Source organism: Crocodylus porosus, unplaced genomic scaffold (genome assembly GCF_001723895.1).
Source record: "Crocodylus porosus isolate Cpor-Errol unplaced genomic scaffold, CroPor_comp1, whole genome shotgun sequence".
In the NCBI taxonomy this organism is placed as follows: Eukaryota; Metazoa; Chordata; order Crocodylia; family Crocodylidae; genus Crocodylus; species Crocodylus porosus.
The window spans coordinates 62,466,938-62,484,051 of NW_017728918.1; the positions used below are offsets into that span (position 1 = coordinate 62,466,938).

Below are 17,114 nucleotides of genomic sequence, written 5' to 3' on the forward strand. Positions count from 1 at the left end.
AGACTGAGCCCCTGCAGTGAGGGAGGGAGTGGGGCTGGGGCTGCCCGGCTGGGGCAGGGCAAAGCATGGGACAGAGCCACAGGTCATCCAGGGGATGCAGAGGCAGCTCCACCGCCACTGCACGTACCCCTGGGGGAGGGGAAGTGCATGTTCCCCAGATCTGTGCACAGGGCGAGGGCAGGCTGACCGCTGTGGGCTTCAGACCAGATCTGTGCTCAAGTGAGGCTGGGCAAGGCAGGTGGCAGCAGCACTGGGAGGGAAGGCTATGGCAAATTTTGGTGTAGCTGTAGCCCCCCCCCACCAGCCTAAGCACAGCCTGGGACCAGGCCCCACCCCCTGAGAAGAAGTTGGCAGCAGCTCCCAGCCCTGAGCTCACAGCAGCAGCCCACCCTCACCCTCACCATGTACAGATCTAGGGGGGCACATGCCCTCCATGCCTTCCCTGGCAGTGCACACAGCAGCAGGAGCTGCCCCCCTTGCCTGTGTCCCCCCAGACAAACCTCAGCTGTCCCGTGCCCTGCCCTACCCTACCCAGGCAGAGCCTGCCCCTGCCCCACTCTCTCCCTCAATCTGCACCCCCCCCCATGCCCCTTCCCCGCAACAGACTTACCAGCTGCTCTCCAAGCTGTTGTGCTCCATATCAGCAATTGGATCGGTATCCACTGATATGGCTTGTTAATAATCAGCCATCGGTATCAGCCCAAAGGATCTTTATCGATGCACCCCTAATATTTAGTGTTGAGAACTGCTTCTCCAAAAGATACGTCTCAAAACGAAGACAAATTTACTGTTACAAGATATTACAATTGTAGTAGTTCTATAATGTCTACTCTCTCTCCATATCGTACACTCATTATTTAAATCTGTAACTGTTCTTTGCCACAATCGGCATTTTTATGAACTGGGATTTGCATCCCTAACAAATATTACCCAATTCAAGTTATTTCAGCAATGTTACTTACTACTATGCTTCTCTATCTTACGTAGTTTAATGCTCTGTTATTAGAGTATCCTTGATACTCTACTGCAAACAGAGAAGCTGAACAAAGGACAATAAAACATGACTGTACGTGCAGTGGGGGGGGGTTTATGATGAGCAGTTTCTTCAATAACAAAGTCAATTTAATATAAACAACACATAAAAATAAATATTAAGAGAAATCAAATGAATGCTTTACGTTGTTTCAGTGACCTATGCAAACAGTTGATAAAATGAACACACTACTTCTGAAATATATAAAGAATAATACTTTTTGTTTATACAACTTAATTAAAAAGACATAATTCACTGACACAGGATATTAAACTCAATAGTTTAGTAATATTCAGGAAAAAAATGTTCATCCTATTCATAAGAATATCATCTCCAGTTCAATACCACAGTTCGGATACAATAACATATTTTCCTAACATATAACCTGCACCTTCCCCCCCCCCAAAACCAGCTTCAGAGAATTGGGGTGCACATTATATACAAGGAAAAGAGCTTCCAAAAGAGCAGAAAATTTGGGGGAGAAGAAAGCAGCAATTATCGTATTGTTGCAACATCAATTAACCCTACCATTGCTCCCTCCACCTGTCCCTGGCCACCAGATTTCCAGACTCATGGGGAGCCACAATCTGGATGGTACGTGTGGTACCAAGCAGCCACAGATCTGAGGCACCAGACAGGGTCCCAGCACATGGCCCACAGCCTCAAAGACCAAATACACTGGTACTTACCCATATTCTAAGGTAAGACTATTTTCCTTGCTTGGAGCCTTCCAAAAATAGGCTGCATGTTATTATTTCGGTATGACGCCACCGATGAAACCAAGAAGGAATTCTATGCCAACCCTGACCAAGTCCTTCCTGATGTTCTGCAGGGAGCAAGACTTATTTTTCTCAGTGATTTTAATGGCAGAGTCAAAAAGGACTCTAATCTCTGAAATGGAAGCAATCATTGGTAAGGAGGGAGCAAGAAAGGTCAATTCCAATGGTATCCTCCTCTTAACCAGATGTGCAGAACATGGACTCGCCATCACCAATATACCCTGTTTGTTCCACCAGAAAACCAGGCACAAGACATCACAGCAACACCTACAATCTAAGCACTGGCACCTGATTCGACTATGTCATTGTTTGTGCCCAGGATTGCAAAAACTCTGTTTCCCGCCAAGCTAGGCTGGGAACTGATAACTGCGGGTCTGATCGCTGACTCATCTGCTCGGTTATGTCACGCAAACTGCTCCCAAGCAATGGCTGCAGCAGCAGCAGCAGCGCCAACAGAAGATCAATGTTGAAGGACTCAAGGACCCAAGCAGGCAAGACTTCTTCCACCAATACCTCACCAAAGAACTCATAAATTCCAATCAACAACAATAGAAGAATATCAGCAGCATGTGGGATGCCCTTAAGGCCACCGTCATCAGTGCCTGTGAAGAGCACATTTGATGAAAACAACTGGGAGATCCAAGAGTTGTTCAGTTGCAAACACGTCTTTTATGCTTGACAAAATGACAAAAATCCCAAGAAAAAGAAACTGAATCTCCAACAAGCCAAGGCAGAGGTCCAAAGGAGGACTGCACTATGAAGAACAAATGGTAGGAAGAGAAGTCTAAGGAAATTCAACATCTCACTGGCATCTACAATACATGTGGTTTCTTCTGTGCCACCAAAGCCATCTAGTCTGAGCAATCAGGAACCAACACCCTTGAGACCTAAAGATGGAGGAGACCTGACCTAATCAAGGAAAGGGGAGTCTCAGTGCCCACTAGAAGGAGCATTTTGATGACCTTCTTGATTGAGACTCTGCTCTTGACAAGAGTGTTCTCAACTCCATCCCACAACACCCACTCAGAGATCATCTTGGAATCCCCCCAACCCTTGATGAGGCTAGTAAAGCCATCAAGAAGATGAAGAACAAGGCATCTGGAGCAGACGGAATCCCAGCAGAAGTCTTCAAGCCTCAGGGACACCATGATTTGTCTCAATCTTCAAGAAATTGACATGTCTGACTGTGGAAATTACAGAGGGATCTCCTTGTTGTCTACCACTGGGTCTTAGTAATGGATCTATCACAAATTCTTTTGAGGCTAAAGCGGGAGTTAAGCAAGGCTGCATCATCTCTCAACATTCCTTGCCGCAATGCTACATATCTGGCCAGCAACAAGCTTCCAGCCAGAGTACAGCTAAACTACTGAATGGACGATAAGCTGTTTAACCTCAGCTGACTCCAAGCCAAAAACAAGACCACCCCAACCTCAATCATTAAGCTCCAGTATGCTGATGATGCTGTAGTGTGTGCTCACTCAGAAGCAGACCTTCAGGCAATTGTCAGTGTCTTTACTGAGGCATTAAAAAAAAAAAGTGACTGATACTTAACATTTAGAAGACTATGGTCCTCCACCAACAAGTTCCTAATGAACAGTCCCCAGTTTCAGTAATCAAGATTCACGGTGAGACTTTGGAGAATGCTGAGTATTTCCCATAGCTCGGAAGACATCTTAGAAGGCTGAGATCTATGAAGAAATCCAACATCACCTCTAATATAAAAAAAAGTGCAGCCTTTAAACATCTGAAGAAATGAGGGTTCAAAGACTACAACATCAGATCTGAAAACAAGTTCATGCTTTATCAAGCAACTGTGATCCCCACATTGCTGTACAGAACTGACATGGACAACATACAGAAGACATCTAAATTTATTAGAGAAGTACCATCAACACTGCCTACGGAAGATCTAAATCCAGTGAAAAGACAGACGCACCGACATTAACATCCTCCAGCAAGCAAACACCACGAATATTAAGGCGACGATCATCCCACATCAACTTTGTTGGGCCGGCCATGTCATCCGGATGCCTGACTCCCAAAGCAAGGGTTTTTTTGCCAACTCAGCCAAGGCATACACGCTCAAGAGGGCAGAGAAAGTGCTTCAGGGACATCCTCAAGGTCAACTTTAAGAAAATGCAACATCAACATCAGCTCATGGGAGACTGTTACCCAGGATGTCCCCAAATGTAGCTAGAGACTGCTGCAGGGATATCAGTACTTTGATACCTCATGAAAACAGGAGATGGAAACAGAAGGGACTGCCAAAGAAAAATGCATGAAAAGTAAGGTAACGTTACCAGTCCTCGTATTTCACTGAAACAAAACAAAACAGACTAAAGTCAGGGAGGAACCTTATTTATCCCTTCCAAATAGGAAAAGTACCATATAATTTACCAGGAACATTACAGAGAGAAAGGTTTAATCTTTCTTTGAAGTATGCAGTGCAGGCCATGATTGAAGTCAAGGTACTTCCCCAGACGAACCACCAGTTTGTGGCTCTATTGCTATCTAACTCTAAAACAGAGTTACATTTTAAAAACCATACAGACATTGGTGATTTTGTCTTTGTAAGATCTCAATTTCCTGGCTAGAGGCAACAATTTATGGGGAGTGATCTCTTTTACTGGACCAACTGCATGGTTAGAATAAAGTTAGACAACCTTTCAAATGCAAGACATTCTTCATTAGACTCATAATTCAAGTCAATGGCTGCACGTGACTAACAATACTCAAGTTGCTTCTGTTGTATATCTGTCATGCACAGTTGATACCACTACAGGCTCCGATAGCACTGTTGTTAAAGCCATCTACTAGTTGCTATTATTGACAACTTTTTGATGACTTGAGAATAATATGCGCAACTTAAAATTCTTAAAATTTATAAACTTTAAACAGTATTCATGAGTTTAACTCTAACCCTCAATATGCAGCAAGACAGACAGAACCGACAATGACACTATTTCATCTTTCCCTACATAGCTGTTATTCATGCCCCTTTGTCATTTAAGTTACTGACAACAACAAAAATGAAGAGGCCGGGAAACTAACACTGTAACAGTATGAAACTACAGGGCTAGCAACTACAGATTCCATTTCACAAGTAAAAATGTTAAGTTCTGACATTGCAATTGCAGTTAATATGAAAACCTTCATGAACTAATTAGTATAAAACATGCACATGCAGGAAGCAAAGGGAAGAGATCAGGCACCAGGGGAGGTGGGCAGTCTGCCCGCCCCTCCCTCCCTCCAAGGCTGCTTGCCTTGCCACACTGCAGCAAGGGTGGTGAGGGGAAAAGAGAGATGGACCAAATTTAAAGATGACCCCTCCAATAATTAGATTCTACACATGGAAAATTATAACAAATTTCAAGTTTTCCAGGTACAGAATTTAAATTTGTGGAGTAGCCTGAAATTCAAGGTTGCGTTGGATTCAGGTAAATACAGTGGAGTTTTGAGGGGATGGGTTGGAGGGCTGCAGCAGGCAAAAAATAATGAAAACTAACAGACCAATTCTCCTGTGGCAGAACTCAGAAAGACCACAACAGGGCAGAATAGTTTTAACAGGATGAATTCCTATGTGAAATCTCGAATTTCAAAGACTTCAGGGAACCCTGGCTGAGAATCACTGCTCCACACAGCTTCTACCATCGCTTCACCCTCTGTCAGTCCTCTTGCCTCATTTAAGAATATTCTAATCAGATAACATTATAGCTCCATTTCTCAAAGAATTTCTCACTACACTGTTAGTTTGCAATTTGCCATTTGCAACCATAGCTAGACAGTACTGCTAGCCATTTTTCCCCTCTGAAGAAGTGTAAGTAGTTGCTATAGTACCATTTCCAGCTTTAAAGGCTCCACTCTCGAAACTCCCACACTGTTTAGTTTCTTATTTTTCAGGCAACTGACTTACAAGGTCTCAATCTAAAGTAAATATTTTTATGTGAAATAATTAAAAAAAAAACCCACAAGAAGTCACTAATTTGTTTCAAACAAACCAAAGGGATTTTTTTTTTTTGTTCTACTCAGGGGAAAAAAGCACATCTAAAAAAAATTGATTTTGCTTCTTTAAATGAGCTTTGCAACTGGGACCACAATATTTTCTATTTTTTGTCACAATACACTTAAATCCAAAGACACCAAATAAAAAATATTCACACCCACAAATGCCAAAGCTAACTGATGCAAAGTAGCATTCCTATAAGAAACAGAAGTAAGCTCTCACTATCATTATTAGTAATGCATGTGTCCCAAACCATTGTCCACAGGACCTTACTGTTCTTGACAACATAAAAATGGTCCTCTTCCCCACTAGCATATATAAAAATTTGTTTTAACTTCATTCTTATAAGTGTTCAAAGGTCTCTTTCATGATTTGACTGCTTTGTGACAAGTTTACATATGACACTGCAGCCATTTGACTAGATAAAATATAGCTAGACTTAACAAAAATTTAAAATTTACAAAACTGTTGTAAGATACGTTGTGAGACATTAATAAACCCACCACTTTTTTTATATACTCAACATTTGTTAAGTTTTGTAAATGCAAGATGTAGCTGCTCATAACCTTCCTTTAAAAAGCCTCTAATCTCCCTGGTTCATCTATATTGGTAGAACTGAATTACAAAATAAATTAGCATTTACAGATGCATACATACTTCTCAGACTTATGGGGCAGCAAAATCAATGCGTCTTTCAATACCTTCTTACTTGCAAAAATATTCATACTGGACCATCATCATGATAGCCAATTGCTATCATGATACTTAAGGTATTAACACAAACTAAAACAGTACAAGGGATCTAAACGCACACCAGCCTGCCTGCATGCATGCACATTCTTACTTCACAGTATGTAAATATTAATAGGTGGCAGGTTACTTCTGGCAGGAGTGGGATCACTGTACACAGGTAAACAGACCTAAATATACTGAAGAATAAATTTCTCCCAAGTCAGAAGAGTTACCCAGCCAATACTAAATTAGTTCTGAAAGAATTTTAGTGCTCCAAGATGCTCGCTCCTACCCTGGAGGTCTTCAAAAGGAGGCTAGATAGACAGCTTGCCAGGGTCATTTGATCCCAGCATTCTTTCCTGCCCATGGCAGGGGGTCGGACTTGATGATCTGCTCAGGTTCCTTCCAACCCTACCAACTACGAAGCTATGGAAGAATGTAATAAAATGTGAAGTAAAAGCATACACCTTTACTATAAGTTGTCTAATCATGTTCTGCTATGGAGAAACAAACAAACAAAAAAGGATGTGTTCTTTCAATAAAACACAGGAAAAAGTACTTAACAGGCAACCAAGTGCTTTGATAAGTATGGTGCACAGAAACACATTTTCATTGTGAGAACACACAATCTCAGGCATTCAAACTCAGAGACTTTTTCCCTTAGCAGTGCCCATACAGCATGCCATCACTCCTCCACTCCTTGTGTTCTGTGCAGAAAGCCTAGAACGGTAATCTCTTCCTACACCTCTCAATTACAGCATCTCAGATTATAAGAGGCTCTAAGGAAGAGGAGGTAAAATATGCCATGTGGAATGGGCATGCAGATAAACGTCTGAGAACCTCTGTTACTGTTAAGGACAAAGAACATGCTAAAAACAGGTTCTTAGGGAGAGTGAGAGAGGAAATGGGGTAGGAGATGAAAACCCTTTGCAGTAGTTGAAAAACAGATTAGAGTAACATGTATTGTAAGCCACTCTGAGCTTTTCTGGATAGAGGGGGACATAAATCTAAATAATTACTGTCAGCAGCAGTAGCATCTGTGAGAGCCAGAAAAGAAAACAAACTCCTCTGCAGTAGCCAGAGGACACTGGGCTCAAACTCAGAGTACAATGTCAACAGAAGTCCAGATACCACCAAATTCTTTCCTCCTCCTCCTGAAAACAGTGTAATCACTACAACACTGCCTACAGAGCTCCAGATTGTGACCACCCCTGGTATGCAAGTAAAAGAAGTGGGTGAGTATCTTCATAGCTCTACTGAATACTAAACTATGCTTGCTGGATAAACAATGTTCATTTTATGTATAACTATAACTAACACTGAAGAAGAGATCATCATGGACATACTCAAAACGTTTAATCTGGATTGTGGGAAGTCAGCCCCAAGGAGCCCAAAAAACCCCTATGATTTTCATTCTAAATTCTGGTGTGCACAAATTAAAATATGACAGAAGAGGATGACAGAAAAAATGAATGAACAGATTAAAAACCAACATTGCCCTTTGGTTATTTGCACCTGTATGCCAAAAGATGCTGCTGCAAAGAAATGAAGGTAATGAAGACTGTAGCCCTTCTTTTTTATAAACAGAGCTGAGGAACGTACCACTTAACTTTTTTACATATTACTTGGGTGATAACTGATACCCTCTTTAGTTACATGTCCACTGGGAAGAGAAGGCATTTAGAACCAAGTTAGTTAATCCAAGGCAACAGACCAGCAGACAAAGCCATCTGAATTTTTTCCACAAGTTAATTGGTCATTTGTAGGAAAAGAATGCTTGCAAAGCCATCCGAGAAGGTAAACAGCTGTGTGAGAGCTATGAACCGTCTTGTCTTTTCAGCGCCTAGGGCAAGAGCTCTCGTTTGTCTTCTCTTTCCAGAACAATTTACTTCTGCAGAATGAAGCAAGCGGGTGTCTATGACTTCCAGAACTGACTGGGTTACAGCAAAAGAAACACTGTATTTGATTTAGATATTTTTCAAGACATCTAAAATAACACACCTCTTAAAACCACTTCTCATATTTAGTTTGTATTATGCCTTTCAGAAGCTAGAGGCTTAAATATAAAAGTTTGTCTTATCACTTACTGTGAATACATGAAATAATTTAACCCTGATAACATAAAAGCCTGGAGAACCATATCCTTGGGGGATTACACAGTAAGATTTGTATGTTTTAGGACTCCAAAGATTTCAGAAACCACGATGGCTTGAATTCAAAAGGAGAAAATGGTTTCATTTCCAGACCCATATTTACCCCACAGGTAATCTAGATGCATAGCAGAAAGAGAAGGGGAGCCACTTTCACCATTTTTTGGGGTATGAACAAACAGAACTTGAACAGTTTCAGAAGGGAAGGGATAACTGCTGCTTCGGAGCATGTTGCTGCTGTTATGCTCTACCACAGTGGTTTCTCAACCTTTTAAGACTTGAGGCAGCTCTCTAAAAATTCCAGCTCTTATGTTTTCACTCATTTTTGGACTATAGAAAAATAACAGAACATATTTTTCATTGCAAAGAACTCAGCCCATAACACAGCAGAATGTTTCTGATGCTATGGATGTCTATTTGAACCCTCTGGGTTTATCTTGTATATCATCCATTGGTTCTGGTGGGGCAACCTTCTGCCCTTACAGGTTGTTCTATCATTAGTATTGCAGTACATCCAAGGATCAAAGAACAAGATCCATGATTACATACAACAGACAGCCCTCCAAAAAGACCCTTCATGCTCCAAAGAGCTTACAATCCAAGCATAAAAGGAGAATATGTGTGAAATGCAATGAGGCACACTGTGGTCACATCAAAACCATCTGTGCAAGGTTTATTAGCAGAGGGAGATGAAACAGTCTGTCAGTGTCAGTCACCCTAGAAAGAGGTCCCCTATACCACAATTTGCCAAAAAATGGTGAGGTACAAAAGATTTGTTCTGAACAATTAATCACCATCTAGGGATCTATTTTTCAGGAAAGCAAGTACTAGAGATAAATTTATTCAGTATGGCTTGAATTCATCATAACTGTGAGACCAGGTTTTTTGGGTCATCACTGGTTACGCACTGACTGATGGTAAGATTATAAGGGTGCAAATGATGGACTATATCTCTTACTCCTTGAGAAAGAGATGGTTGTGGCTAATGTGACCTTTCACTTTTAAAACTGGCCTCTTTCAAGCACAGGGCATTTTTGGACTTGCCCTTAAAAAAGTGTTATCAAGTCTATGCTCCTCTCACTCCTCACCATAGCAGTGAAGATATTGTTAACTACTGCCCCAAGAGAATTCCCATCCTCTTTATTATTTGCCTACTACACCAACCTTTGGGTCATCAGATAACTTTATCAGTAATCATTTTATGTTTCCTTCCAGATAAATAATAAATTACTAAATATACAGCACCCAAAAGCTGATCCCCATGGGAATGCCATTATGGGAAGGAAAAGAAACCAACAAGAAAATAAGTGCTCGATAATTTTCTGCTTACAACTACATTGAAACCTATCAGTTAGCCAGTTTTAAATGCGTGCCATTTTCATTTAGAAATCAAAACTATACAATTGACTTAGACTTAGTACTGCACATCAATGCCATCAACACTGACAAAAGTAATAATTTCAATTTATTTTGACAAGGTCTATTTTCTGTAATGCCACTTGATTGGCATTAGTTTTTTCTACTTGCATTTTTGAATCTTTAATCAAATCCTCTATCAGCACCCTATTACTTTACACAGGCTTGTACCACACAGCAGACTTGTAATGGGCAGAGGGGTGGTGAAATGTTGTAAAGGTACCATATTTACTTGAACATAAAATTAGGTTTTCCCCCTGCCATAAACAACATAGGGGTAGGGAAGGAAGCCTATTGTCTTGCATCTGCATACAAGGAAACTTCATTAAATACTTTGGTTATCATTAAGCTGTGGCCAAAAGCAGCTTGTGCTCAGCACTGGAAACCAACTATGAAATTGATTACATGCAGCCAACATCAGGCATAATTATAAGCCACATGGGTCCATATTGGGCAAACATGCTGATAGGAACTTATCACAAGGATAGGTTAGTACAGTCCATCTGAATAAGATATATGGTAGTGTCCATTAAGTGCAGCCCCTTTCAACACTGACACTTTTTCATGGTAAACTACTTCCTGAATCTCTCTCAACTTCCTCTCCATTTCCACAGCCAAGCTGTGCCTTTCTTTCCCATTTCCAATGATTCCTGTTTCTTCGCCAGCCTTATATGTCTGGCAAACATCACTAAACAGTTCACTCAAAATCTTTCTGCAGCCCCCTCTCAGCCTGTCACGTATGATTAGTGTGACCTCACCCTCCGTGAGATGGAGCCAGAACAGGCTGCCTTGTACCTCATCTGCATATACATTTTTGGAGCATCCCAGGACTTATGACAAGAACACCCTGTGTTCCAGTCATGAGTGGAGGACCAATTGGCATGTGGATCCTTTGTGGAGGACTGTCTGAAGTATACCCACAAACTGAGCAGTGCTTAGCTATGGGATCACCATGGGTTTAAACACTGTTCATTGTGCTGTGGCCCAGCCCAGTGAACTATGGGATAAATAATGAGCCTTTTGGCTTTATATTAACATCATGTATTGTTTGTACTATATATAAAGCAAATTCAGAAGTGCTACTTAAAAAGTGCATTTATGAAGTACCTGTGTTAAAACATGCAGCAGTTAAAAAACCTAAACTGCAATTGGATGAACTAAATTACTATAGGCATGTTTATTATAAAGTCAATGTTTCAAATTTGCCCCTCACTTCCATGTGCTCAGGGACAGCAGGGTCTGCTAGTAAGAGCAGGGAATGGAAGGGGAAAGGGGTTTCAAGGGGAAGATGTGGGGGAGGGCAAGGGGGCCACCTGATCCACCTAGATTTAATTTTCCCTGCTGTAGCAGTGGGAGAGGGACAAATTCAAGGCAAACCTCTAATTAGATTCTATACCTGGAAAATTATAATAATTTCATATAAAATTTCCATATGTATAATCTAATTATATTCATAGTTGACCAAATTATACTCATGGTTGACCAAATACGTTATTTAACATTTGTTAAAATGAGTAAAATTTTCTTATTTAGATAAAAATTAATCAGAAGCCACTCGCCACAACCCCCACTGTAAGATTTGCATGACCAAAAAATTCATAATTAAAAAAAATACAAATTGCCTACAAAAATACTTGGTTACATGCTTTTTAAAAAAGAATTATGAATTATCAGTCAAATGTAATCATCTTCACTTATCTGATCCTTGCACATAAAAAGCATATAAGATATCTGACAACAGAAATAGCTAGATTTTCTCATCTATATTTAAATAACATTGTACAAAAATAAGGAATTCACACTTACGGTAAATATCCGTCTGCCAGTCCGATCAAATGTTACACAGTATACGGAAGATAAATGTCCTAAGATTCGTTTGTGCATTTTCATATGTTGATACACTGCAGTTGGAACAAGGCGTTCGAGTCTGTATCTTCCATTTAGTTTTCTTGAAAAGAGGGTATCCACTACCAAAGGGAAAAAAAGATATTTATATTCTGCTAGGTTTCAGTAGCATTTATATTTTGTGGTAACTGTATATTTACCCCAGCTGCCTATTCATAAAAGGAAAACCATTTTCAATGTTTAACTATGTAATGCGCATTAAGTTTTTATAACAGACTCTCATTTTAAACATAACACAACTAATCAACTGTCCCCAGTAAACTAAGGGAAAAACATTAGAGCAAAAAGTAGCTCAGACTAGTAGGGGTGTGCAAAACTGGCCATATTCAATTCGGATTTGGCCCAAATCAGAGACAATGATTTGATCTGTTGCTTTGGATCACTGTCCCGATTCGATTCAGCCAAATGCAAATCTGAAGATTCAATGCAGATACAGACAATCAACAATTCTGCCATAGACACAACTTTAAATGTTTTTTCTATATACGAGGTACCAGGTGCAACTTATGAATGCTGCGATAGTGGCACAGAACGAGCATCCCACAGGAGCATGGGGGGGGCGGGGGGCGCTTGGTGGAGAACCCAGAAATGGACTGGAAGTGCTTCTGGTCTACTTCCAGATCCACTGCCAAGCACGCTGGAGGCTCTCCCGCGGTCCCGTAGGATACTCCCTCCACCCCAGCATCTCAGCATTCACGAGCTGCCTGGAACCTTGTGGTATGTAGGAAAAACTTTTAAAGCTATATCTGAATCATCAAATCTTTCAGAATCTCTCCAAACAGATTTGGAGGGTTCCGATTCGATTCGGTGAAATTAAATGGTTTCCCAATTTCATTTGGAGAGAGACAGCCACTGAATCGAATTAGCAACCAAAGCTTTGCACAGCCCTAATTGCTAGCTCCTTCCACAAAAGTAAAATAACAAATCTATATGCAATTAGATACCTCCACATCTCTACTGCTTAAGGCAAATTCTAAGTATTAGAACTTTTTCTTTTTAAGATAAGAAGGCTTGTAAGGAAGAAGTTGCTTCCTAGTATGGGAGTCCTCTTACAAGCCTCAGCAAGGAGATAAAGGATCTCCAAGAAAAAAAAGAAAAAAACAACATTGCAGATAAAGCTCAGCTCAGGAAGTTGGGCCTGACATACAGCATGACAGACTCAGGTTTAGCACCAGCAATAAAACAACACACACGTACACTCTTCCCATAGTTTTATGTACTGATTTGGAAGGATAAGAACAAATGTATTCTATACACCATAAGACTGTTATAAAGCAAATTATGAAATTGGGCTCTGGCCTCTTAAGTTCTTTATGTGCAACTGAACTTGTAACACATTTGCCTTTTTTGCCAATGTTTACTCATATTGGAGGACATTGCTAGTTAACAATTGTAACTTTTGTATTTTGGCCAGATTTAAGGTAAACTATCTGGAAGTTTGTTAAGTAGTTTCTGGTGATGTTATCATGACTAATCTACCATTGGGAAAAACCAAAAGCCTACCCCAAAATTATATTCGCAGGGAGATTATCACCTTTATTACACTGCACACTTCAGAAAATAAGAACATCAGATCAAAAACAGCAGGCTCCATAATTTGTAAGGATATTTAAAACATCAGAACGCTCTTATAGAAGGAAGGTCAGATTATTATTTAACAGAAAGAAATACACATTTTACTCTTTTACTCCTTTTGTTCCCTCTTTATGGAACATAAAACTTTAGAGCAGTGGTCAACAACTTCGTGCTGACACAGGTCACCCTCTGCAACCTGACCTCCCACAATGAGGCACAAGTTTCCACCCCCCACTGTCCAGCTGCCTCCTCTTACCCTTGCCACTGATTCCCATCCCCTCAACAATGAGAGGGTCAGCACAGATGTGGAAGAGCAGCAAGCTCTACAGTGAAGAGTAGCACTGCAAAGGGACTGTACAGCATGGTACAGCTGTGTCCCAATCCACAGGACTAGATCGGAGCATCACAGGTGAAAACAGACCTCTCTGCGAGCCCGGTGTGGTCTGCAGGCTATAATTTACCAGTCTCAATTTAGAGAATTACACACACAAGAGCACAGGTTTCAAGGGCACCTCACCACAATTCTGAGCATCTCTGATCATATTTCAGGACAGGATATGAAATGAAAACATAACTGTACTGATAAATAATTACTCAGTCCCAAGGCCAAAAGAGAAATAAACTGTCTACAAGTAAGCTTTATTAGAAACTTCTAATTTGTGGTGCTTCAGGAATAAAGTTCTAGGACATCTACTCATTAGAATTTTTTTTACCCTAGACCCTATATATTTTTAAGATTCTGATCACTTTATGGAAGTTACTTTACAATATGGTTGAGTATAATAATGGGCCTGATTATCCAGCAAGGTCTGTCCAGTCTTATGTTCCACAATATATTAAAATACCTTTGTGGATCTAGTCTTTAAGTGTCCAATTGCCTCATGTATTTACAAAATTAAGTAAATGAAATAAACATCTTACTCTTTTCAATTTCTTTGCTCTTCTGTGATTTATGAAGCAGAACTGTTTAGAGTATGGGTCAGCAACCTTTGGCCGACATGGGCCACCTTTTGAGGATAGGCATGTAAACATTTTGTGGATCTGGCCCTAAACACTTCTTCAGTATTACTAGGCTTCTGTGGTATAACACTGCTGAACACAGAAACCATTAAATGACTCCACAGTAGCAGAGGTTGCCAAGAAACTGCTAAACCGGATGAAATGTTTGTTTTTGATGAGAAACTTCACTACTGAACGGGTTGTTAGCAAAGAAGATGTCCTTCAGAGATTTAACTTCCATCTTGTTTCTTATCTACACATGAATGACTAGTACCCCCAGCAGCTGGGGGAGCATGGTGGCAGCAGCTCAGCAGCAGTGAGTGAGGGAGCTCCTACAGATGCCAGTGGTGGTGGCGGGGATGGCAAGCACCAACCGACGGTCGGCAACCACCCACAGCCAGCTGGGGTGGTAGACCGCCCGCAGACGTCATCTGTGTTGGCAGCGGGGTGGCGACCGCCCGCAGACGTCATCTGTGTTGGCAGCGGGGTGGCGACCGCCCGCAGACGTCATCTGTGTTGGCAGCGGGGTGGCGACCGCCCGCAGGCACCACCACCAGTGTCAGCACTGCCTTTTTGTACGGGGTGCACCGCACACTCAGGGGGTACATGTGCACCCCCTATGCATCGCCCCTGCATCTACATCAGAACAGTACAGGAAATAGTAACAGAGCACTGCCATCATTTAAACTGAGAAATTCTAAGTTGTGACATCCTTCTTAAAGTATTAGCCAATTGCCCATCAAAAACGATGGGGGAGTAGCAGGCAGGGAATGAGCCCTGTGGCCACACCCCATTCAGGTCTGCTCCCCACTTCCCTCCTGCCGCTTGGGGTCTGGGCCCATTTTCCCCATTCTTGCCGCAGCAGCCAGGGGGAGGAGCAGGCCCGAGAGTGGAGAAGCTGGGCCCCAAGGAGTGGGACCATGCCCAAGGCAGGAGAAGGGCAGCCCACTGCTCCCCCCCCCACACACATACCTCCACAGCAGCCCCGCTTCTCTCCCAGCTTGGTCTCAGTCCTCCTCCCCCGCACTGGGTGTGGTCCTAGTCCTCTCCCACCCTCGCTCTCCCCAGCTCAGAGCCTGATCCTCCCATTTCCTCCACCATCACTGGGTTGGCCCAGGCCCACTGCTTCCCTCATTGTAGTGGCCCAACTTCTGCCCACCCTTGAGCCCAGGCCTTCCCTGCATCAGGCCTGGGCCCACTCCTCCCCTACCCCCACCACATGCCCACTATTTGCCCCACCACCATATCAGGCCCTGCAGGTGGCAACGACAGAAGGGGGAAGGAGCAGGCCAAGGCCAGAGCCAGTGGCTCACTGCCCCCCCATGGCATCCCAACCCTGCTCCCCCTGCTGCCATCACCTGCAAGGGGCAGGGTGAGGCGAGGCCAGCTCCAGTGGCCTAGCCCCCACCAGTGCCCCCACCTCTAGGGAGCAGGACGGGGGGGGGTAGGGGACGAGGCCAGCGTCCACCGTGTCCCTGTCATCATGGCGGCACTCCACTGCCATCAGCTCCTGTTCGAATGCTCTTTCACACTGATTGGCTGTTTGTCAGCCAATAAGAGCACGAATAAAGCGTGACAGACAGGACAGGACAGGACAGACTTAGGCTTTTATAATATTAGAATGTACTATACAAATAAGCACCATGGCTGCTTAAAAAAAAAAAAAGTGAATCAGCTTTAGCTAAAAGCACCAAAAAGTCCCTCTGAAGAGCCCGTTCTATACAAATATCCCAGAGTCGGGTCAAAGTAACGTGCTGCTTCTTCCACTGAAGCGCAGGGGTTTTTTTGTTTTTTGGGGGGTGGCTGTTTTTGTTTTTAGTGTCTACGAACAGCCCATGTTCCAGAAGTGACATTAGTAAAGTTATATGGGAGGTAATTCCACCTCTATTCCTACTTCCCATTTGGTATACCCAAAAACTTGCCTTAACCCTCTCAGCTATGGCACTGCACTACAAGCTCATGTTCAACCAGTTACCTAGCATTCCCCAACTCCTTTTCAGTCACTCCTTCCCAGGATGCACTGGAAAAAAACCTGCATATTCTTCCCTATTTTATAAAAAATTACCTACATTTTTTTGTTGCTAGATACATGTCCTTGAAGTCTACTTTGTTAAAATGCACCTTTGTTTAAGCCTACATTTCCAAGTGATCCAGGTTGATGTATATAACTGACCTATTCCCATGATTGACCACTGCCCCAACTTGCCAACTATAATTTCACATTTTATTTCATAAAATTGATTTAAAAAATACTGAATACCATTGTTACAAGAACAAATCCTTCTAGCACTCCACTAGAAACACCTCTGCTGAATGACAGTTTTCACTCCATGTTCTTTTTGATTAATCAATTTAAGTCATTTAATAGAGCAACTGCTTAATTATTTACTTTTTAAAATTATAAATATGAAATGCCTTACAAAAGTCTAAATGCATTATGCAGACATAGCTGTACCAAACTTGTCAAGCTTTTTTTTTTTTTTTATTATTATTATTTGTTTTGGGGTTGGTTTTTTTTTTTT

The 17,114-nt window shown here is 41.9% G+C and overlaps 1 protein-coding gene across 1 annotated transcript in view; it reads right to left on the reverse strand.

The window, feature by feature from the left end:
• Window positions 1–17,114, reverse strand: part of PHIP (pleckstrin homology domain interacting protein) — a 159,986-nt gene that overhangs the window by 115,215 nt on the left and 27,657 nt on the right. The window contains exon 5 of the mRNA XM_019537662.1: window positions 11,920–12,080. Within this exon, the coding sequence (XP_019393207.1) occupies window positions 11,920–12,080 (161 nt within the window). The remainder of the gene's footprint in view (window positions 1–11,919; window positions 12,081–17,114) is intronic.